Source organism: Microcaecilia unicolor, chromosome 5 (genome assembly GCF_901765095.1).
Source record: "Microcaecilia unicolor chromosome 5, aMicUni1.1, whole genome shotgun sequence".
NCBI lineage: Eukaryota > Metazoa > Chordata > Amphibia > Gymnophiona > Siphonopidae > Microcaecilia > Microcaecilia unicolor.
This window is the reverse complement of record NC_044035.1, coordinates 325,603,512-325,626,003: the sequence shown is the minus strand read 5'-3', so window position 1 is coordinate 325,626,003 and position 22,492 is coordinate 325,603,512. Positions and strand designations below refer to the sequence as shown.

The following is a 22,492-nucleotide window of genomic DNA, read 5'->3' as shown; positions in this document are numbered from 1 at the left end:
CCTAGGTATTCTCAGGGGCAGAGTCCATTCTTATCTTACCAATATATATACACATATATAGTACCATTAATCTCTGCATGCCTGGTGAAGAAACAAATACTGTAATACATAGTAGATGATGGCTGAAAAAGACCTGCACGATCTATCCAGTCTGCCCAACAAGATAAACTCATATGTGCTACTTTTTGTGTATACCTTACCTTGATTTGTACCTGTCCTTTTCAGGGCACAGACCATATAAGTCTGCCCAGCACTATCCCCGCCTCCCAACCACCATCCCCGCCTCCCACCACCGATTCTGGCACAGACCATATAAGTCTGCCCAGCAGTATCCCCGTAAAGAGTATGTAAAGAGGAATGGCAGCCTTGGTCTTGTTTAAATCCAAACATTATCAAAGCTATGGATATTTGGAGAGATTGTTTGTAATGGGAGTATTCATTGATCAACATGAGAATTGGGGAAGAGACAGAATTACCGTCTGTTTTTATTACTAGTACCATGATATCAGCTGTCTCAGACTTGTACAAAACAGCCGCTGTTCCCTCTAAGCCGAGCAGGAGTCCTCCACCTACAGTCCTGCCAGTGGGAGGTGCTGTTTCACTATCACATCTTCAATAGTGAGGGACAGGCAAGTTCTGCAGGACTCCAGGAAAACCTTCTTGTCCCTAGTGACTGAAAACATAATATTGAAGCACTACCTCCCCCCCCCCCCCCCCGGCAGCAATGCAGTTGGAGGACTCCTGCTCACCTTAGAGGGAACAGTGATCATGATAGATCCAAAGGTGTTTTTTTAAAACAAATTTCTTCCATTTTTCATGCACTGATGAATTTTACTCAGTGGTTATTACAGTACAGTGTGGTTGAAGTAAGGGATTTTGAGCACATGCACTAAATATGAGCAAGCTTTTTAGGTTCCTTCATTGATTTCTAGCCAGCTTCATGGAGTTTGCCTGCCAGAGGCAGGTGTTTGAAAAAAGCATTAACGTGATCCAGAGGGTGGTTTGAAAACTGCCATAAATCCAGGAGGAGGGGAATTCTTGTCAGAAAGTTTAGTGAGTCGACACCCCCTACGCTCAGGTCTAAAGCTTTTTGTGATCAAATGTTCTGTTCCATACAAGAAAAGAATGTTTTTACTGTTGAGAACTGAAGTTGGTTCCTTCCAATAAGAGTTGCCTGCTATATGTACCAGACTGTATTATTTAGAGAAATTCTCAGATTTGAATGTTTCTATATGTTTTATTATGCAGATAGCACAAGCTCATGAGCTACTACAAGGAAAAAGTAAAGAAAACATTACCTCTTTCCTAGAAAACGCAGTACCATTCACGGTAAAGACATAATCCAAACAGTTCATAATACATCATGCTTTTGGCAGAGGCTGCTGGCACCTTACTAACAGATTTATTAAGGCATCAGCTTTTAAGGACAAGACTAGCACGGCTCCCCATCCCCTGCTCCTAAAAGTTATCATTCATTTAACCTCTTTCGCTTTGCTCAGCGTTGATGAATTTCTCAGAGAAACATACCTAGAATGAATACAGTGAACCTTAAAGAATCCACAGCATCCGTGAGTTATTTTTGGACTTACTGGGACTAATTCTTTAAGTGGTCCTTTTACAAAGCGACGGTAAAAAGTAGTCTGCAGTAGCAGTGGAGTTCCTAGGGGGGCTAACACCCGGAGCTTATCACCGATGCGCCCTGCCCCCTGGGTGCAGCGCGACCCCCCCCCCAGCGCCCGGGTGCACGCCGCTGGGGGGAGGTGCCGCGCGCCTGTTCGCTTCATTCATTTCCATGCTCCATCTGCCCTGGAACAGGAAGTAACCTGTTCCAGGGAAGAGGGAGCACATAACGAACGTAGCGGACAGGCGCGCGACACACCCCCAGTGGCTTGCAGTAGTGTGAGCGCATCTTTTGGGCACGTGCTGGGCCACCTTTTACTGCAGCTGATAAAAAGACCATTTTTTTAATGGGCTTGGAGATAGCCGTGCGCAAAAATTAAAATTAACAAGTGCCTATTTACAGCCTGAGCCCTTACTGCCAGCCATTGACTTAGCAGTAAGGGCTGACATGCTACCCACACAGTAACCATGCAACGTGCACCAATGTGGCCTTGCTGCCAATTACCGCTGGGAATGCCCCCCCCCCCCCCCCCCCCCCGCAGTAGAAAATATAAAAATATGTTCTACTGCAGGATTCTGCGCGCATGCCAAACTCAGCTGAATTGGCACACACTACCCACAGCTTTGTAAAAGGATCCCTCAAGGAACTTGAGCAAGTAAAGCAGTGTTTTAAATGCTCAAGTTATATTTAGGGTATTTTCTCCAGCAGATGTAACTAAAGATTTTGATTGTACAAAGTGTTTCTATGAAAGTTCATCAATAAAAATGTTGAAACATAAAAAAAAAGAGAACTGTTTAAATTATAGCAAATTAGAAAGATTTTGTTTGATGTTAAGCTATTTCCCTCAGATATAGGCATGCATATACATATAATATCCCCTGGATTCTATATAGGTCGTCTAACATTGAGCGCCAGACTGCGTATGACTCTTGGATCTATATGCAACTTAATTAATTAACGGGCAGTGACAAGCACCAATTAGGCATTTAATTGGGGTTGACAAGTACTTAATTGGAGTTGCGTGTGGATCTCCTCTGCACACTTTCCTATAACATTGTTCCCATCTATGTATCTGCACTTGGCCCCTCAGCTATATGATAAGTTGTATTGTATATTTTTGATCCCGTTTCATGGTAGTCTTATTATTAGGTTTCAATTTGCTGTTTTCAATTTTACCTCATTTATTGTATTTATGTTTATACTAGTTCATTTAACTATTGTTATGCTGTTAAGAAAATTGTAAGTTTGATATTAAACTATACCTGCTGTACACTACCTTGAGTGAATCTCTTCATAAAGGTGGTTAATAAATCCCAATAAATAAATAAACATTGCTCCTAATGTTTCCCGTGTGCAACCCAAAAGGGGGCGTGGCCATGGGAGAGGTATAGGTGGGTCATGGGTGTTCCCAAAGATTAGGAACCATTTTATAGAGTAATGCCAGGTTCTATCAGGTGCAAGTCAGGCATCCAAAATTGGGGATGACCTGTGTGCTATGTTAGCATTCTATAAAGGTCGGGCACCCTTTATAAAATATAGGCTTCAGTGTAGGTCTTCCCAGTGCCTAATGTTCAGTGGCATATACAGAATCCAACCCTATATGTCTCCTTTCCCAAATATAGAACTTGCTGTGTGACTTAAAAAAAAAAACACCCCCAGGGATAGCAAAATGGCATGACAAATTTTGCTACCACACTAGCAAGAAAACCAGAATTAATACACTCCTTGGCATGATTTTTTCATCACAGCATCGCAATACTTTTAAATTTAAATAAAAGTGTTGATGGGCCTGGTAGCCTATATGCAAAAGTTTGCTCTTGCAAAGGGGGATAAACTGCAAAGGTTTTTGCAAACATTCTTGTATAGCTTAACATTGCAGTGTAGTGAACATTTCTGATAAAAGATTTTATTTGATTCATTTAAAACATATAAGCTGCACTACTGATAAACATTCAGGATCCTGTTTACTAAGCTGCACTAAAGGCGCGCTAAACATTAGTGCATGCTAAGTGCTAAAAACACCCATATATTCCTATGGGTGTCTGTAGCATTTAGCGCGTGCTAAATTAAATGCAAGCGTGCCTTAGTAAACAGGGCCCTCAATATAGTATTTCCTTACTCTTCTACCATGAAGTTTTGTAACACCTCTTCTCCCTGACCCCTGGTTGCTTGTCTTGGCCCGCCTTAAATTTAAAATTCTCCTTCTTGTTTTCAGTTGCCGCTTACCAACTGCCCCAGCCTACATTAATAACCTTCTCATTCCTTATGCTCTCTCCAAATCTCTCCACTCTGCTAATATCAACCTTCTCACTCTCCCCTCTCCGACTGCCCTCCGCCTTAACATTTCACGTGAAACTGTTTTCAGGTACCTGGGCCCTAAACTATGGGACTTCCTCCCATCTCACCTCAGGACACAATTGTCTTGGCTAATGATCAAGTCAGTGCTCAAAGCTCACCTCTTTTCTGAGACCTTTGGTCCTTCCTTTTCTTAACTTTTTTCCTCTCTCTGCTTTGAATTCTCTCCTACCAACCCTCTCTCTTTCCCTTTTTATTACAATTGTAAACCGCATAAATGCCATCACTGGCCCCCTTGCGGTATATCAAATTTTTTAAGGAAAAAAAATGTTTTGCCCCCAAGATAGTGCTGAAAGAGCAGACAGTTCATTTAAAGAGCTGGGATCAGTTAAACATCTGATTTTACTGTCATTTATGTCAGAGTTCCTATCGTGAATATTTTGATCTGGCGAGAGAGGAATACCTTGGAGATACAGAAGACCCCATTCAACTGAGAGACCTGGTGCTGGAAATGTTTGGGGATATGATGTTTGTTATCCCATCTGTTAAAACAGCTAGATATCATAGAGGTGAGTCTCCAGTTTATGAAGGAAAAGAATGATAACCAGATTGGGGAGAGGCTGCAAAAATCACAAGAATATATTCAGAAAAATAAAAACAAGAATGTTTATGAAATAATTGTAAGGATGTTTCGTATAAATAGTTACCCAGGTATCACTAAAACTTAATTCAGACTGTAGTAAGATTTCATGATGAACACAGGTCTTATAAGGGAGATTTGAACCAAGCTTCCCTGGTTCGCAACCTGCTGCTCTATTAGGCTACTCCTCTACTCTACATAGCCCCATGCTTAGAGCAGAAGGCTGAGAACCAGGAAGCTCAACTCAAATTCCACTGCAGCTCTTTCTAACCTTCCAGGGGCATAGCTGGGCAACAGATTTTGGGTGGGCCTAGGGAAGAAGTGGGTGGGCACCAATTGTTCTCCCCCCCCCCCCCAACCACCACCCAAGAAATATCTCAGCTGGTGGGAAAACGCTTCTTTCCACCTTGGCACTCTGCAACAGGCATGTGCTGAAAACTGAACATAAGCAGGTGCTGGTATCAAGGAGAGTAGCGTTTTCGTTACCATCTGGAGGAAGTCTTCAGCTGGCCGAGCTTGGGATCCCACAGCTACCACTAAACATGTGCTACTGTTGGGTGGGCCTGAGCCCTAAGTGGGTGGGTCCCGGCCCACCAGGCCCACCTGTGGCTATGCCACTGCCTTGGGCAAGTCACTTAGGGGTCCTTTTACCAAGCTGAGGGAAAAAGGGCCCCCCGGTAGTGGCAGGGGCCATTTTTCCTGCGTACCAGAGTCTTTAAGCCCCAAAAACAAAATGGCCATGCAGTAAGAATACTCTTACTGCATGGCCATGCGGTGGGGAGCCTTTACTGCCACCTCAGTGGGTGGCAGTAAGGGCTCCCATGGTAACCTGGTGGTAACCTGGTGGTAACCGGACAGCGTGCAACAATGCCTGATTACTGCCGCGCTAACCATTTCTGGGTCCCCCCCCCCCCCCCCGGAAATGGCGTTCACTTGACCTAGAACTACCACCTGCAGCTGCGTTGGGCTGGCAGTAGTACCATATGGGGCTTACCGCCGCTCTGCAAAAAGGGCCCGTTAATCCTCCATTGCCCTAAGAGGGTGAGCCATCCAGGGACCTGAATGTAACGTGCCTTGAGCTACAAATGAAAAAGCTGTGAGCCAAATCGTAATAAATAAAATGAATTGCTAGAAGCTAAATATTAATACAAGAAAATGTTTGGTGTATCACAATATAAGAATTCAGTACTGCAGCTAAAATACCTTATATTACACCAACGAAGAGCTCCTTTTACAAAGCGACGCTACCAATTAATGGCACGCTGAACGCAAAGAAGCTCATTAGTTCTCATGGGTTTCTTCGCATTCAGAGCAGGCAAATCGGTAGCACCTCTTTGTAAAAGGAGCCCAAAGTTTTCAAGACTAAACCAAGAAGTCCCCAGTGTGTTCCCATCATGAGTGCTATGTTCAGGTCTAGAAGACTATATCTAACCAAATTAGAGCCTCTAGAGTGTAAAATATTCAACAATCCTTCCTAAATCAATACACTCTCCTATGTTCTACTGTTCTGGTATTATATTGGAGGAAAATATATCGTAGATTGTGCACGATAAATATCGATTCGAAGACACCACGGTACCCTGAAGCAGAAGTCGAAACTCAGCCGGAGTCGGGCCGTGGCTGTTAGATATATCGGCGAAACAGCTACAAGATAAGTGATCCCTACACATTTACAAAATTGAGTGTTAGGAGTCACACCATTAAAATCTGTGAGGTTTTTTAGCCTTTGATGATTAGGTAGAAGCTCCCTTAGGTTGAAGTCCAACAAAGGAGTTTTCTACCCGTATTTGAGGCTTTTTCTTCCAATATAATACCAGAACAGTAGAACATAGGAGAGTGTATTGATTTAGGCAGGTCTAGAAGACAACATTTGTAAGGATGCTGAAAGGTATGCAGCAGAAAAGAGTAGGTTAGTGAAATGATGCAGGGCCTGCAACAGGGAAAATCGCTGAAAATCAAGTCAGTATTCTCTGTTCTAAGTCACCTTTTTACTTCTACACCTGCCCTGTGTGCCCAGTAGAGTACATTCAGAAAACAGCTCACTTACCATTATTTCCAATAAGAACATACACAGAAAAGCTTGCATGCCCCAGATGCAGTGGCGTACCTAGCGTATTTGACACCCGGGGCCGATCATTTTTTAACACCCCTCCTCTGTATGAAAATATTATTTTTAGTAATAATCAACGAGTCACACAACAAGGGTGTACCTAGGAAAGGCAGCATCTTAAACACTGCTGTGAGCACTAGAACATCAATACACCCATTGTAAAACTAACCAAGACATTAGTAAAAATGATCCTGTCAACAGACAACCATGTCTTTTTCACAAATATAGAACACCGATACATCCTCACCAAGTATAGAATAAGAAACCACAAACTAAAATTAAACTGAACCCCCAAGAGGCCAGATCCCGCATACAATGCAACACCATAGAAACAGTGATGCATGGCCCCTAGAATTGTGCAAAATATAAAGATAGAAGACATAAATTTAAAAAACTGACAAATAGAAATACAACAAAAAAAATAGAAAATAAGATAATACCATTTTATTGGACTAATACATTTTTCAGTTAGCTTTCAGAGGCCAAAACCTCTTTCCTCAGGTCAGTACAGTATACTGCTGTTACGGTCCTGTCCTGACCTAAGGATGGAGGTTTTGGTCTCTGAAAGTTAGTCAAAAATGTATTAAAATTAGTCCAGCAAAAAGATCACCTTATTTTCATTTTCTATTTATCACCACAGCCACAATACTACTTTATTCTAAAGCAAATAAATAAATAAATCTTTTTTCCTACCTTTGTCGTCTCTGATTTCTGCTTTCCTCGTCTTCTCTTCACTCTCTCCCTTCCATCCAGCATCTGCTCTCTTTCTCTCTCCCTTTCATCCAGTGTCTGTCTGCTTTCTCTGCCCCTTCCATCCACTGCCTGCCTTTTCTCTCCCTTCTATCCAGCATGTGCCTCCCTCTCTCCTTTTTATATGATGCATTCCAGCATCCCCCCTTCTCGCCATCTTTCTCTCTCCACTCTCTGTTCCTCATCCATATCCATCTTCTGTTTATCTCCTGTCTGTTTGACTTTTTTTCTCTCCATGTTCACTGTCATTCCCTCTTACTCCCTCTCTCTCCTATCCATAACCTCCCCTCTGTGTCTCTGTCCCTATTCGCCCATGTTCAGCATTTGCTCTGTGTCCCCATCCCTTCCCATGTTCTTCACCCTTCTTTCTCCCTCTCTCCTGCACTCCAAACCCAGGGCCAGTATCTCTCTCCCCTGCTTCATAACACTGCATCTTGTTCTCTCCCTCCCCTAATCCAGCTTTTTCCCAGTCTCCTCTCCCTCATGCATCCCACCTTTCTCTTCCCTCCCCTTCTTGCTTCCCTTAGATGTAGACTAGCATCACTCTCACTCCTTTCTCCACCCCCTTTTCCCATTCCCCTGCCATTGCTTTCCTTCCTCTCTCCACCACCCTTTCCCCTTAGGTCTGGCATCACAGTCTCCACCCCCTCTTCCCCTTAGATGTGGCATCAAATCCTCCTCTCTCCACCCCCTTTCCCTTTGGTCTGGCTGGCTGACATCGCTTCCCCCCCCCCCCCCCGGACTAATGCGGTATTGCTCTCCCCCTCCTCACTCCATGCCCGCTCCACTCCTGCACGTCTTTAAACTTCAAGGCTTCTGGCAGCAGCATGAGCAATGTAAGCGCTGCCTTCTGCCTGCCCCGGAAGCACTCTCTATATAGCTTCCTGGTTGGGTGGGACGCTGTCCAGAGGCATGAACATCTGGCATCATTTTCAAAACTATGGCCACATATCCCTGTAGAGCAGTTGATTAGCCTGGTGGTTAGCGCAGTAGACTGTAGACCAAGGAACAGAGGTTCAAACCCCACTATAGCTCATTTTGTGTAAATATGATCCCTGAAAAATACCTATTGTACCTGGATGTACACCACTTCAATAGCCTTCAGGCTTGGAAGTGTCTTATATATTTAGGTACAGCAGGTATTTTTCTGTTTCTGGAAGGCTCAGAATTATTTAAAAAAAAAGTTGAAGTGGGATGTGAACCTGGGTCTCTTGAATCCCAGTTAATTACACTAACCATTACGCTAATCCTCTGACATTCTTTCTGCTTAGTTTTACCTCCAGCTGACATAGAGCCTGGTTTTCCTTTCCAATTTCACTTTCAGGGGAGAGGGAAGGAGACAGCAAGCGCTAGGCGATTAAGCAGGTGTTATGCCGTAAGTGGTCAGGTCCTTCATTTTAGACATGGACGTTTGTTCCCATTCCAAAATCTCTGTTGGATGTCCTACTTTTGGGCCCCCTCTAGACCCGCCGAAAACACGCCACAACATGCCCCCTTGCTATTTAGACAAATTGCAGTGTGAAATGTCCAAATTCTGATGTTGCAAAATTAGGATTTAGATGTTTTTAGCAAATGGACAATTTTTTAGGCATGTTAACACGTCCATCTATTCCAATCTATCTAATATGGAGGAGAAAAAAGAATCACCATCAAAAAACAATCCCGGCGCAAATCTCTCAAAACATTTGAATACTAAAGTGCTACTTTGAAAATGAGCGCTTTAGTATTCAAATGTTTTGAGAGATTTATGCCGGGATTGTTTTTTTGATGGTGATTCTTTTTTCTCCTCCATATTAGATAGATTGGAATAATTTAAAGGAATATTATCAGACCAACATTGCAGCATATTGAGAAATACGGGGGGGGGGGGGGGGTTCTGCACACACCTCACCTCTCCAGTTCGATTTTTTTTCCCCATGCTCTTCATGGAGGTCATGGAAAAAGCTGTGGGTACTGTTATGCTAACAGCAAAATGAAGGAACAGGCGATAAATATTCACAGACACTACTGCAAAAAAAAAAAAAAAAAAATTAGCTAACATTTCTAAGCTGCCTTAGAGCTGGCATTCAATTTCCTGCATTCTGCTTGCCTTAAAGGGGTTCCTCTTCTTTGATTGGTTCACATTCCTCCAAGTGGTCTGTTCTGATTGGTTCATTCATGCCTTAAAGTCTTCTGTGCACTTCTCTGCATCTGAGTGGGATAGTTAATAGCTTCATTACGACTGATTTTAATCTGCCGTGTGCTGGTGTCTAATGCTAGGTTTTGTACAGGGCTTTTTCTGCACAAAATGTTTTTCATATACGTACATCATACACACAGAAAATTGTGTGCAAATGTCACGCTAGCTTTCTGCATTGGCCCCACAGAGAGAGCAGCAGGATTTCTATCTAACATTTTTGTTTGGTTTTGGTTTTTAAGTTAGATGGTAGTAGCTATTTAAAAAAAAGTTAGTCAGTCTAGTTGCATTGTGGTCCTCACGGTATGGATCAAAAGTGATTGCTTCAGATGGTTCTGCGCTTGTTCTGAGGCTTTTTCTTCTTTTTTTTTTGCATTCTGCTAGACTCTGGCCTTCTGGTTTTTCTTTATGAATTTCAGCATCGACCATCTGGATTTGGCAATTTAAAACCAGATTTTGTAAAAGCAGACCATGGAGACGAAGTCAGCTACGTGTTAGGAATTCCATTCCAGCCTACTCATCTATCTGTTCTAAGTAAGTAACTCACTTAGAAGTGAAATATTCTTTTAAAAGGAAGAGACTGTTGAAAGAAACATAGAACACAATAGTAGAAAAACACTGATTGATATTCAGCGCTATTTAACTGGCCAAGAATGGCTCCTGGCTGGTTAAATAGCCTAAAGTCGGCTAAGCACTAATATTCAGTGCAAGATAGCCGGCTATCTCAACTGAATATCAGCACTTAGCAGCTTGCCTGGTCACCGGCTATGTTGCTTGACATAGCTGGTTAATGCCAATATTCATTGGCTGACTGGCTAATTTTAGCTGCCAGATAGACCCACAAAAAATATCAGGCCTATCTTTGGGCCTCTATAACTTAGCTGGTCAGCCGACAAATATCGGCTTAACCCATTGGTTCCTGAACTTGGTCCTGGAGGCACCCCAGCCAGTCAGATGTTTGGGATACCCATGATGAATATTCATGAGAGAGATTTGCATGCACTGCCTCCACTGCATGCAAATCTTTCTCATGAACATTCATTGTGGATATCCCGAAAACCTTACTGGCTGGGGTGCTTCCAGGACCAGGTTTGGGAACCACTGGCTTAACTGTCCCCCCAAAAAACCAGAAATTCAATATCGGTTGCCATATAGGGATCAGCACTGAATTTCCGGGTTTGCCGCTGACCACAGGAGGTAGCTCGGCTAACTTCCATGGTCTGAATATTGGCCCCCATCTGGCCTACCCCAAATCAGGGGTGGACTGACCATACAGGCAACTGGGCATTGCCTGAAGGCCTAGGGCTATGGGGGGCAGTGCTTCTCTCCCATGTGCCTGATGTGCAATGTCCTTCTCTCTCCACTGGGACTGAGATGGCCCACCCCCCTTCATGTGGGGACACTGGAAGCTAAATCAGCCATCTGCTGCAGATGCTGGAACTTCCCTCTGCTGTGGCACATGCTTATGGAAGAAGGAAATGATGTCAGAAGGGGGTGGGCTGCTATGGCCCGCCCCTTCTGACATCACTTCCTTCTTCCACAAGCACCAATTTGCAGTTGTGCATGCAACTGCCTTTAGTTGCTATTCTATAACCCGGGCCGTGTAAATTCAAGGGCGCGCATCTTCAAAGGGGGCATGGACGTGTGGGGAATGAGCAGGTCAGGGGCACGTGTAGCTTACAGAATACCTGCAGTTACTTGTGTATTTTGCACATTTAGGCACTCAGCCTTTGAGCATTTTCCTGTACCTAAATGTGGGCACCCTATACAGAATCTATCGCAATGTGCATACTTGAGCAGAGATGTTTCCATGACTAGATGAGCACATTGGCGGCTACAATACACATTTCCATAACTTTAAATATCATGTGTTTTCCAGTAAGACACGGCATTATTAAATGTGCAGAGGACTAGCACTAGCAAAAGAAGAAATAGGCCAGTGGTGTTCCTAGGTCGGCTGCCACCCGGGGCGGATCGCCACTGCGCATCCCCCACCCCAGCACATCACACCCCCAGTGATTCACACCCCCTCCCACCCTGTGAACCATGACACCCTCCCAGTGCATCACCTCCACCTCCCCCGAGCTCATCGCTCTTACCTCCTGAGGGTGCAGGGAGCAGCTGTGCAGCTGTTGGCTCTACTGGTTCCCTGCCCTGGAACAGGAAGTAAGGTCAGAGGGAGCAGGAACTGGTGACAGCCGCGCGGCTGCTCCCTGCAGCCCCTTGCAGCGTGCACGCAGGGTGGACCGCCCCTCTGCCCTGCCCTTGGTATGCTACTGAGTGAGGCAACAAAGAAGGCAGGATCCGATGAATGCACCAATGCCCTTTAATTCACTCATAAAATACAAATTTCAAAGACAGGAAAAACAAATGTAGTGGAGTGGAGGAGTGGCCTAGTGGTTAGGGTGGTGGACTTTTGTCCTGGGGAACTGAGGAACTGAGTTCGATTCCCGGCACAGGCAGCTCCTTGTGAACTCTGGGCAAGTCACTTAACCCTCCATTGCCTGCCGCATAGAGCCTGCCATGAGTGGGAAAGCGCGGGGTACAAATGTAACAAAAAAAAAAAAAAAGACTGGAAAAACAAATGTAGAGGTGACTCAACACAGCCATGTTTCAGCATATGTGCCTGAGTCAGGACTCCTTCTTCAAAATCAGCTATTCGGATATTGTTGGTATGCATGCAAGTGAAACAAAAAAGAACAGCACTATTTGGTCACTTCGCAGTTGCACCACTTTAGAGCTGGATGTTCATTTTTGTTTTGGATTTTAGGAGTGCATTAAAAGGCTTTGATGCATTCATCGGATCCTGTCTTCTTTGTTGCCTCACTACTTTTTCTTTTCCTGATGCATATCCATGAGGCTTGGACCTACTTCTGTTGTTTGACTGAAGACTAGCACAAGCAATACCTGCAAAGGAAGAATGTACCCAGCTCTCTTTCACTAATTCAAGTAATCCATGTGCATGTAACATTCCTATTCTCTACTTCAGATATTGCTACCGAAGAGGAGAAAAGTTTAAGCAGAGCAATGATGAAATATTGGGCTAATTTTGCTCGAACTGGGTAAGAATCGTAGTACATTTGATGACAAATTTATAAGTCACTGATTTATGGCATTCGATTCAAACTGCTTAGTTAACTGTAAGATATTTATTTATTTATTCAAATTTGATGTCTTCCCTCATCATACACACCCAATGCATACGAATAGAATAAAAACAAACATTACCCAATGTACCCCATAAATAGAGTCTGAACCCTCTTCCAAGCACTATCAAAAACATGAAACACTGCTGTCACGAAACACCTAGCCACCCGCCTGGGCTACCCTGCAGCCACATACAGGGTCTATCCCCAGCACAGCTCAGGTCTGCCTGCACCTGCTGCTTGTGCTCTACACTAGCACCCTCCTCCCACCAACTGGGTCACAACTGCCTCTGAATGAGTTTCCCGCTCTCAAATTATCTCCAATGATTTCTAGGTTACTAGAGGCCACACTCCCAGTGGTCCCACAATTCCCACAGACACAACTTGCAAACCACCAGTATTCTTAATCAGTCCAGACAAGCAGAGGCAATAAACTAATAGAAATGTTTATTGTCTAAAAAATTTAGAACCATGAACAGAAAAGGGTCAATCAGCAAACAGTAACAAGTAACTGAAATATGGATCGATTATAACACTATCTAACATTTGTATACTATCTAAATAGTACCTGGAGAGATCAGGACATATAGCTGCTCACAAGTTATCAAATATGTTTACAGTGCTTCAGCAAAGAGATCTTTCTTTCTCTTCTCCCTGGCTGAAACTGAAGGCAAAACCACTAACTCCTGGGTAACTTCAAACTCCCGGCCAATCAGAGCTCTGAACAACATTTGAAAATAGCTGGCCACATCACTGCAGACACTTCCTCTCTGTGCTTAAACTAAAGGAGGAATCATTCACTTTTCTGCAACAGCTTAAAACATAACATGCACCACCTGTTGGCCAAACTAGAGAAATACATTGCAGGAAAATATCAAAACAATTATCACAAGCTTAAAAACCCACTGTTTTGTCACAAATGCAGTTTCCAAAAGCTGGCGTCCACAAGTCAGGGGGTCTATGAACATAAAAACATAAGCATTGCCATATGGGAACAAAGGTCCATCAAGCCCAGTATCCTGTGTCATAGCCACAGTCATGTCCTGCGACCTGACTCACCTCCTTCTACTGGTGGTCGGGCTCTCTGACTTCCCCGGGGCTTCCGGTGGTCCTCCTGACACAGTAGGCTGTTTGCGCGGTGGACCGGCAAACTGCTCCCGCGCTACATTCCCAGTGTCAGCTGATTCTGGCCTCCTTAGGCGCGCATGCACACTGAAGAACTTACTTTAAAGGGCCAGTGGCAGGAACTCATCCTGGACACCCGGAGCTGACATCATGAAGCTGGGGCCTTAGAAGGGATCCTGCCGTTCTTCCACTCTGCCTTCGCAACAGATCACCTAGCTTTGCCTGGAGTGAGTTGCTTTGCTTGTTCCAGAGTCTCTGAGTTTCTGCTTAGCCTAGTTCCTGAGTTCCTGTCTGTTCCTTCCTTGTCCTTTCCCTGTGTTCCAGTCTGTTACCTGCTTAGCCCTGTTCCAGGGTTCCTGCCTCGTGCAGCCCCCCAATGGTGGTTCTAAGAACCACCCTCTGCCTTGTTTCCTGTACGTCTCTCCAGACCCTCTGCCTTGGTTCCTGTACGTCTCTCCAGACTCCCTGCCCTGGTTCCTGTTTGCCTCTGCAGTCTGCCTGCCTGTCACGTCTGTGGCCGTGACCACCCTCAGACTTACCTTATTCCTGGGGGTCAGCTTCCTAGCTGGCTCCTGTTTCTTCTGTCTGTCCTTTCTGAGCTAGCTCTGGCTCTCTGTGCTGGCTGCATCCAGCAGCATGACACTAATTGCCTCACTATACTGCACCTGTGGGTGTTGCCTGGGTTAGCTCTCTCTCTCTCTCTGTGCTGGCTGCTTCCAGCATGACTCTAATTGCTTCACTACACTACACCTGGGTGTGGGAAGCCTCTCTGTGTTTCACTGTGCTTTCTGCCTGCTCTGTGGTTTGTGCCTGTACAGCCTCCGTAGTTGCTTAGAGATTGCTGCAGCTGTGCCTTTGGTGTTGAAGGACTTTATTAAGCACTTAGAGACTGCAGCCTTTGCCTTTGCATTGCCAATGCCTCCGCAGTGCCTTAGGTCCCGAGGTTAGTGTGCTGTTTGCACAGTTAGCTTTCCTTGTCTTTTCTTGTGGGCTTCCAGCCCTTCTGCTTTGCGAGTTACTATCACCTGTGGGCCTTGCCTTCTGGCTCAGGGTATTATTGCTCTGTGGGCTTTCAGCCCTTCTATGTTTATTGCTGTGTGGGCTTCCAGTCCTTCTGTGTTTATTGCTCTGTGGGCTTCCATCCCTTCTGTGCCTATTGCTCTGTGGGCTTCCATCCCTTCTGTGCCCATTGCTCTGAGGGCCTCCAGTCTATCTGCGTATATCCCTTTTACCTGTGGGCTTCCAGGCCTTTCTGGGTGTATCTCTCTGACCTGCAGGCTTTCAGCCTTTCTGTGTTTATTATTTCTCTGTGGGCTTCTAGCCTTTCTGTTATCCCTGTGCAGTGGTGCTGCTCCCTGTCTGAGGTTGGTCAGCGGCTGATGCTGCAGCCATTTCTCTCCTTTCTATCTGTTAGCTACTGTAGCTCCAGTCTATCCTTCCTCTGGCAAGCGTAGCTGTCATTCCCATTCCCTTGAGCTTAGCTTGTATGTAGCTCCTGTGTCCTCTTCCCTGCCTGTCTGCCTTGCTTTAGCCTAGGTACCTGGGAGCACCGCTGGATCCTGACTCCGGTTGTTCCTGTTGCTGGTTCCAGTTCTGGTTTTCCTGTAAGCCCTACCGGCTGCTCGAACCTGAGGGCTCAACCCTCGGGGAAAGGCAGCTAAGCGTAGGTGAAGCCTACTCCAGTGTGTTCCGGTCCGGTGCGTTCCAGTCCCGAGTGTTCCAGTGCAGGACTCCAGTCCGGGGTTCTAGTCCAGCCATGTCTCTTCTCTGCTCCGAAGGTGATCTTGCCTGCCACTGCCGCTCCTCGGCCGTGGTCCAAGGACTCACGTACACAGGGTTCCCGGGGAAGAAGCCTGACAGAATGCCAAGGTCCTCGAGAACACGACACTGCCCCTATTCCAGTACATCCCTTCTGCCTGCCCTGGTTCCTGCTCCCTTCCTTGGATTGACTTCTCGGCTTAGACCTCAGCTTGCCTCCTCTACTCCTCTGATAGCTGCCTGCTCCAACCTCTAGGATTGTTTGGACTTTGTCTACCCTTCCCAATACCATTGTTGGTATCTGGATCAGCTGGCCTTCTGAGGTCTCGGTTACTCTCTTGGTGTACCTCTAGACTTGGCCACCCTGGTCCTAGCCTTGGTGTGACTCGCCTTCCACCAGTCGGGGCCTACCTAGCCTTCAGGCTAGTTAGGCAGTGTCAACTCGGCAGCGGCCCAATGGCTCACCCTCTCTGGCCTATAACATCCTGTTTCCAACAGTGGCAAATCCAGATAAAAGTACCAGGCAACATCCCAGAACAGTAAAAACAGATTTTATGCTGCTTATCCTAGAAATAAGTAGTGGATTTTCCCAAGCCCATCTTAATAATGGCTTCTGGACATTTCTTAGCCACTGCTGCTCACTAAGCTGAGGGATTCACTGTATCATCAGCGATGACACCTAGATCCTTTTCCTTGGCAGTTACTCCTAATGTAGAACCTCTTGCAATTTTTCACAATCTTCTTGTGATTTAACAACTTTGAATAACTTTGTGTCATCAGAAAGTTTAAATACCTCACTAGCTATTTCCATCTCTTGATCATGTATAAATATGTTAAAAAGCAGTAGTCCCAGCACAGACCCCTGGGGAACCCCACTATCTACCCTTTTCCATTGATAATATTGACCAAGTAACCCTACTCTCTGTTTTCTATCTTTTAACCAGTTCTTAATCCACAATAGGACACTACCTCTTATCCAATGACTTTTCATTTTCCTCAGGAGTCATTCATTAGGTTTTTTGTCAAATGCCTTTTGAAAATCCAGATACCCAATATCGACTGGCTCACCTTTATCCACATGTTTATACACTCCTTCAAAGAAATGTTGTAGATTGGTAAGGCAAAATTTCCCTTGATTAAATCCATGTTGGCTTTCTCTGATGAATTCATACCTATGTATTTGCCCAGTAATTTTGTTCTTTATAATAGTCTCTACCATTTTGCCCTGCACTGACGTCAGGCTTACCGGTCTATAATTTTCCCTGACCACCTCTGGAACCCTTTTTAAAAATTGGCATTACATTGGCTACTCTTCATCTTCCAGTGATTTTAAAGATAAATTACATATTATTAACAATAGCTCTGTAAGTTCATTTTTCAATTCTATTGGTACTCTGAAATGTATACCATCCAGTCCAGGTGATTTGCTATATTTTTACTAACCTCTAACTTCAGTTTAGGGATCATTTTACCAAGCTGCAGGGTTAGCACCGCAGTCAAAATTCTGAAAATATTTTCTGGCTCGCCAGAAATGGCACATGCTCGAGCCGGAACAACCAGCTGCAGCCCTGTTGGGCTGGCAGTAGTTCCTTTCATAAAAGAGACCCTTAGCTTTTCATTCATTAATGAATGTAGACAGTAAAGTAATTTATGGCCTCTAGACTCCAAAAATATTTAAAGTCATTAAATCTAAATGTCTAAAATTATTATACCCCCAAAAAGTGAAACCAGAATATATTTGGTTGTGCAAAGCACCTTTTTCTCTAAAAGTGTGTAATTTGATAATAGTCACTACATATTTGTTATTTTTTTATGTTTTGATAACTGTATTTGAACATAATTGGTTTCCTTTGTAAAACAATGAACTTATCTCAGTACCCTTCTCCACCACCGCCAACTCCAGGCTCCGCTCATTCTGCCTCGCCTCACCCTATGCTTGGAACAACCTTCCTGAGCCCTTACGCCAAGCCCCCTCCCTGCCCGTCTTCAAGTCTTTGCTTAAAGCCCACCTCTTCAATGCTGTGTTCGGCACCTAACCCTTACCGTTCAGTGAATCCAGACTGCCCCAATTTGACTGCCCCTATCGGACCGACCGTTCACTTGTCTATTAGATTGTAAGCTCTTTGAGCAGGGACTGTCTCTCTTTGTTAAATTGTACAGCGCTGCGTAACCCTAGTAGCGCTCTAGAAATGTTAAGTAGTAGTAGTAGTAATTTATATATCATCAGGCCTTCTTCAGTGGATATTCCATAATACTCCCATAACCAACGATAGCCAGCGTTTTGTTCAGCTGCTTCAGGGTCAGTAAATCTGGGATTCTTATTACTGCTGATAAAACCCAGCTGACCAAAACATTGGTCATCATTGCTCATGGGAGTATTATGGGATATTCATTGAAGAAGGTTGAATGATATCTAGATTGTTACAATTCAGAAGTTCATTTCTTCAAGCTTTTTTTTCGAGCTTTCAAAGTTTATTTATGCACAATTGAACACTGAAGGTGAATAAAGAGATGTTTGTGTAGGAAGGTTTTTATGCCAGTGATGAAGAGTTATTGCTCCGAAGGCTTTTAAATCTGGAGCTCTCTGAGGCTTTTTCCTTCCACCATCTTTCGTTTTTTTTAATAAATATTATGCTAGAGTGTTTGGAAATAGCAATGATTGATAACATTATTTATATCACTTCTAAGCATTGTTTTGGGGAACAGAGTTAAAATTTGAGATTGCTGTTCTTCGTTCTCATCCCACTAATTGAAGTGTAGTCATAGACAATATTCATCAGTGTTGCCCACTTTTGCTGCTCAATATTGGCAGATGGTCAGATCAAGTGTTGTTCCTGCCTGGTTAAACTCTTTTGAATACTGGACTCAACATCTTAAAATGGATCCTTGACTAACAGCCGTGTCACTCTCACAAGATTGGCACGCGTTATACGCTTTGGAGGTAATTCTATAAAGTCATTCCTGTGTGTATATGGCCACATAAGTGAATAAACCACCTCTTATAGAATGCCAACTGCATAAAAGTGTATGCTTTGGCATGTACTTTGCTAGTTCACGTGCACATGGGTGGAGATGGGCGAAGTTTGAGGGGACAGTGGGCAGTGTACGCACGTGTGCAGGTAGATTATATGTGTGGATATTACATGAGCTCAGTGGCATACCTAGCTTGGTTGCCACCCGGTATGGGTTTCCACTGTGCCCCCTACCCAGAGGCACATCACACCCCCACCCCACCCTAGAAGTGCATCACCCCCATCTCCCCCACCCCAGAAGTGCATCACCCCCCACCACCCTTCCTCCTAGTAAGGGGGTGAACGGAGCAATTGTGCGGCTGTTGGCTCTACCGGTCTCCTGCCCCAGAACAGGAAGTAATGTCAGAGGGGGCAGGGGACCTGCGGAGCAGACAGCCGAACAACTGCACCGTGCACCCCATTGCTGCCTGCACCCAGGGTGGACTGCTCCCACTGCCTCTCCCTTGGTATGCTACTGCATCAGTTGTAGGGCTGGTGTTAATGTCCTTACCGGCGATGTAGGTGTATGTTAGATAACTTACACTAGTATTTTAGAAAGAAAAGCAGGCAATTTTTTTCTTTATAAAACAGGCCCTATGTAAGTGCCTCTGTAGGCTCTTAATCCTGGCACCATGTTATAAAATTACCCTACATATGGTTAACTCCGGGTGGGGTGCGGGTTTTTCTTTTCTCAGAAATCCTAATGGCGATGGGTTGGTGGAATGGCCAGTCTATGACCATAATGAACAGTACCTGGAGATAGACTTACAGCAGAAGGTGGGAACAAAACTGAAAGATCACCGAGTGACATTCTGGACCAAGATCGTGCCTGAAAAAATCCAGCAGAGAATCAAAGAAAAGAAAGAATTATAATTCCTATAGTTTCAAATATTTTGGGGATTTGGATAAAATAGAATCTAAATGTGAAGCTTTTAATAATTTAGGGGCCCTTTTACTATGCGGTGGTAAACACTCATGCACTCGGGAATCCTGCGGCAGTTCTGGGATTGGCACGTGCCAATCCCATGCTAAAATATTTTTTAGCGCGGGGCATACATGGGGGCAGAGAATAAGAATGCCTTGCGCTAATCTGCAAATCACCGTGTGCTGCCGATTAGCATGGGTTTTACATGGGAGCCCTTACTACCTAGTAAATAGGTGGCTACTTGGGAAATTAGCTTGTGGCCATTAAGAGGAAATTTGAAATTGTGGCCATTTTATTGCTGCACTTAAAAGTGGCCTCAGCATGTGGGAAACCCATTTGCTAAAAAATAGCGCAGGCCACTTTTTAGCGCAGCTTAGTAAAAGGGCCCCTTTATATGGCTTAACGTGGGAAATCAAGGTGCTGCAAAATTGTTAAAGCATTTTTCGATCTTTGCCTGTTTTTCATAAAGACGGTTAAGAAATCTAAATAAATAAATATTAACTATGGGGTCCTTTCACCAAGCTGTGGGAAAAAGGACCCTGGGCCATTTTTTCCTGCACACCAGGGCCCTTTTTACTGCCAAGTACACATGGCCATGCAGTAAGAGAACTCTTAGCGCATGGCCGTACAACAGGGAGTCCTTACCGCTACCCATTGAGGTGGCGATAAGGGCTCCCGCGCTAACTTGGTGGTAACCGGGTAGCAAGCGGCGATGCCTGATTACAGTCGACTTATTGCTGTGCAAGCCATTTCTGGGGGTTTTCTTTTTTTCCCCGGAAATGGCACGTGCTCGGGGTGGGATTACTGCCTGCAGCCCAAAACAATAAAAACATATACGTGATACAAAAAAAAAAATCAATAATCAAATAGTAAAAAATGTTGCCTATGTATTCAACAGCAGACATATTAACGTAGACAAAAAAACCATTTAGAATGAAATATGATAAAATATAATAAAATTAATAAATCATATATCAGTGGACTATGAGCAACTAAATCAATGGCCAGGTTAAGCCAATATAACAATTATATAGCTATCTCATCCCAAGCTCAGATAATCAGATCTGAAATCCAAATCGTTTTGAGTGAATAAAAACATCTGTCTTTCATGTTCTTTCTTCTGAGTATCCTGAAACCTCTCCCATGGGGGGTCAGGGGGGCAATGGGAACCTCCAATGGGGAGCCAGCACCGGCAGCCCAATTGAGATCCAGCATCTTTCCCATTCCTTCTGTATATTATCATCATAACTAAGAGCTTTGATTCAAGGCCTAACTTTGGTTCAGGATCTAAAATGAAAGAAAAACTTACAGGCCCATGACTCTAACCTGAACTCCAGTGTGACTGCAGAACTCATGATCTGTTGTGACACTCTCATGCAGCAGAATGAGGAATGGGCGTAGGTGGGAAAACAGAGTAACATGATTTGGCAACATGGTGGTCACAGATGTTCTGCAGTTGACAGAACAAGATAACTCCTCAGGAAAATGACCTAGCTTTCTAAGAAAAAACTAACCAACTCATTACCATAGCCAATCATTGTTAACTATAATATTAGCATATATCCAATAAATGGGATTATTGTCAGATTACCTATGTATGACCTGTTACGTTAATGAACGTATATAAGTGATTGCATTTCCTACTTCTTTGTGCAAGCAGGGCTGCTCTCCCGTGAGAAACCAATCAATTGTATCTGCATTGGCAAGTAATAATAAAAGAATTGTCTTTCTTTTAAGGAATGAATCCTATTGCTTTCTCATAAGTAGTCTTGAGTCTTTTATATCTGCAAATTGGCTTTAGCTGGTAATTTGGGGTGAGGGCGAAAAAGAACCTAAATAAAACATTAGAGACTCAGACCCAGAGAACACCTATGTGTAGCTGTGTTACTATACTCTCATAAGCAATTAATTGTACATATACTTGGAGAATAATAAAAGTATTTGATTGCTTATTCTTTGGAGTCTCACATACAGCACTCCCAGTGAGATATCACTGATCTGCTAATTGTACAAATACTTGGTAAGAAATAAGGTATCTAATTATATTCCTAAAGAGATGCAGCCTTGGGTGATTTATTTCTTCCTAGGTATTGGTGGGTGGAACACCATATTGGGAGGGATAAATTCACCTTAAATCACTTCCACCCCCTGTCTTCTACTCACCTACAGTCATTGAATCAAGCAAAACTATTCTGCCAGCCATGGGTCCTTCTTCCTGACGCGTCCCAACTATGTGGAAGCAGGAAGTTATTTCACAGGAGACAGGACACAGCAGGAAGAAGGACCTGTGGATAGCAGAACAGTTTCGATCACTACTGCCTGCCATTCAATGACTCCAAACAAACAGAGGAGTGGGAGGCACGGTTGCGGCAACGGGGGAGAATACGGCGGTGGCAGGCTCCTTTACATTGCTTGCACCGGGCCTGGTTTTGTCTCTTGGCGGTCCTGTTAACAGCTACAGCCATATCTATATGAAGTGCTTTGGCTCATGTCAGCAGCCTGCATCTGGGGAAGAAATATGAGGTCTTCAAGTCACCAAACTATCATACCAACTCCAGGTTGCCAAAATCCTAAGATTTAAAAAAAAATGCTGATCTCCACAGCAGTATTTGAATTGGAAACAAGTGCCTAGCTACAAAAGAACAAACCCCTCGTTCAAAATCTCTATCCACACCTCCTTACATAGCAGGTGTAAGATGACTGGAATGACCTTGAGGAATGTGCCTCATAGTCTTGACCAGGATTTGTTTGTGCATCCTACCGGTTTGTTTTGCTCCATCTTAAGTTTTAGGGATAGAGTTACTAAAGAGGTAAAAGATTCAGACACACTGGAGGAGCAAGAAGGTACAAGAGCAAATACCCTGCCTGTGACTTGTGCTGATGCGTCTGTTTCAGTCTCAAAGCTTTGGTTCTGATTTCTGAAACAAAGTGAGAT

The 22,492-nt window shown here is 44.2% G+C and overlaps 1 protein-coding gene across 2 annotated transcripts in view; it reads left to right on the top strand.

Moving 5' to 3' along the window:
* LOC115470865 (fatty acyl-CoA hydrolase precursor, medium chain-like) overlaps positions 1-19,837 on the top strand; it is a 74,989-nt gene extending 55,152 nt beyond the window's left edge. The window contains exons 10-14 of one of the 2 annotated variants that reach the window (XM_030204456.1): positions 1,249-1,329; positions 4,338-4,485; positions 9,977-10,126; positions 12,582-12,654; positions 19,328-19,837. In XM_030204456.1, the coding sequence (XP_030060316.1) occupies positions 1,249-1,329; positions 4,338-4,485; positions 9,977-10,126; positions 12,582-12,654; positions 19,328-19,505 (630 nt within the window). In that variant the 3' untranslated portion in view covers positions 19,506-19,837. The remainder of the gene's footprint in view (positions 1-1,248; positions 1,330-4,337; positions 4,486-9,976; positions 10,127-12,581; positions 12,655-19,327) is intronic. The other variant, XM_030204457.1, reaches the window with a different exon arrangement.
* Positions 19,838-22,492: the final 2,655 nt, after the last annotated feature.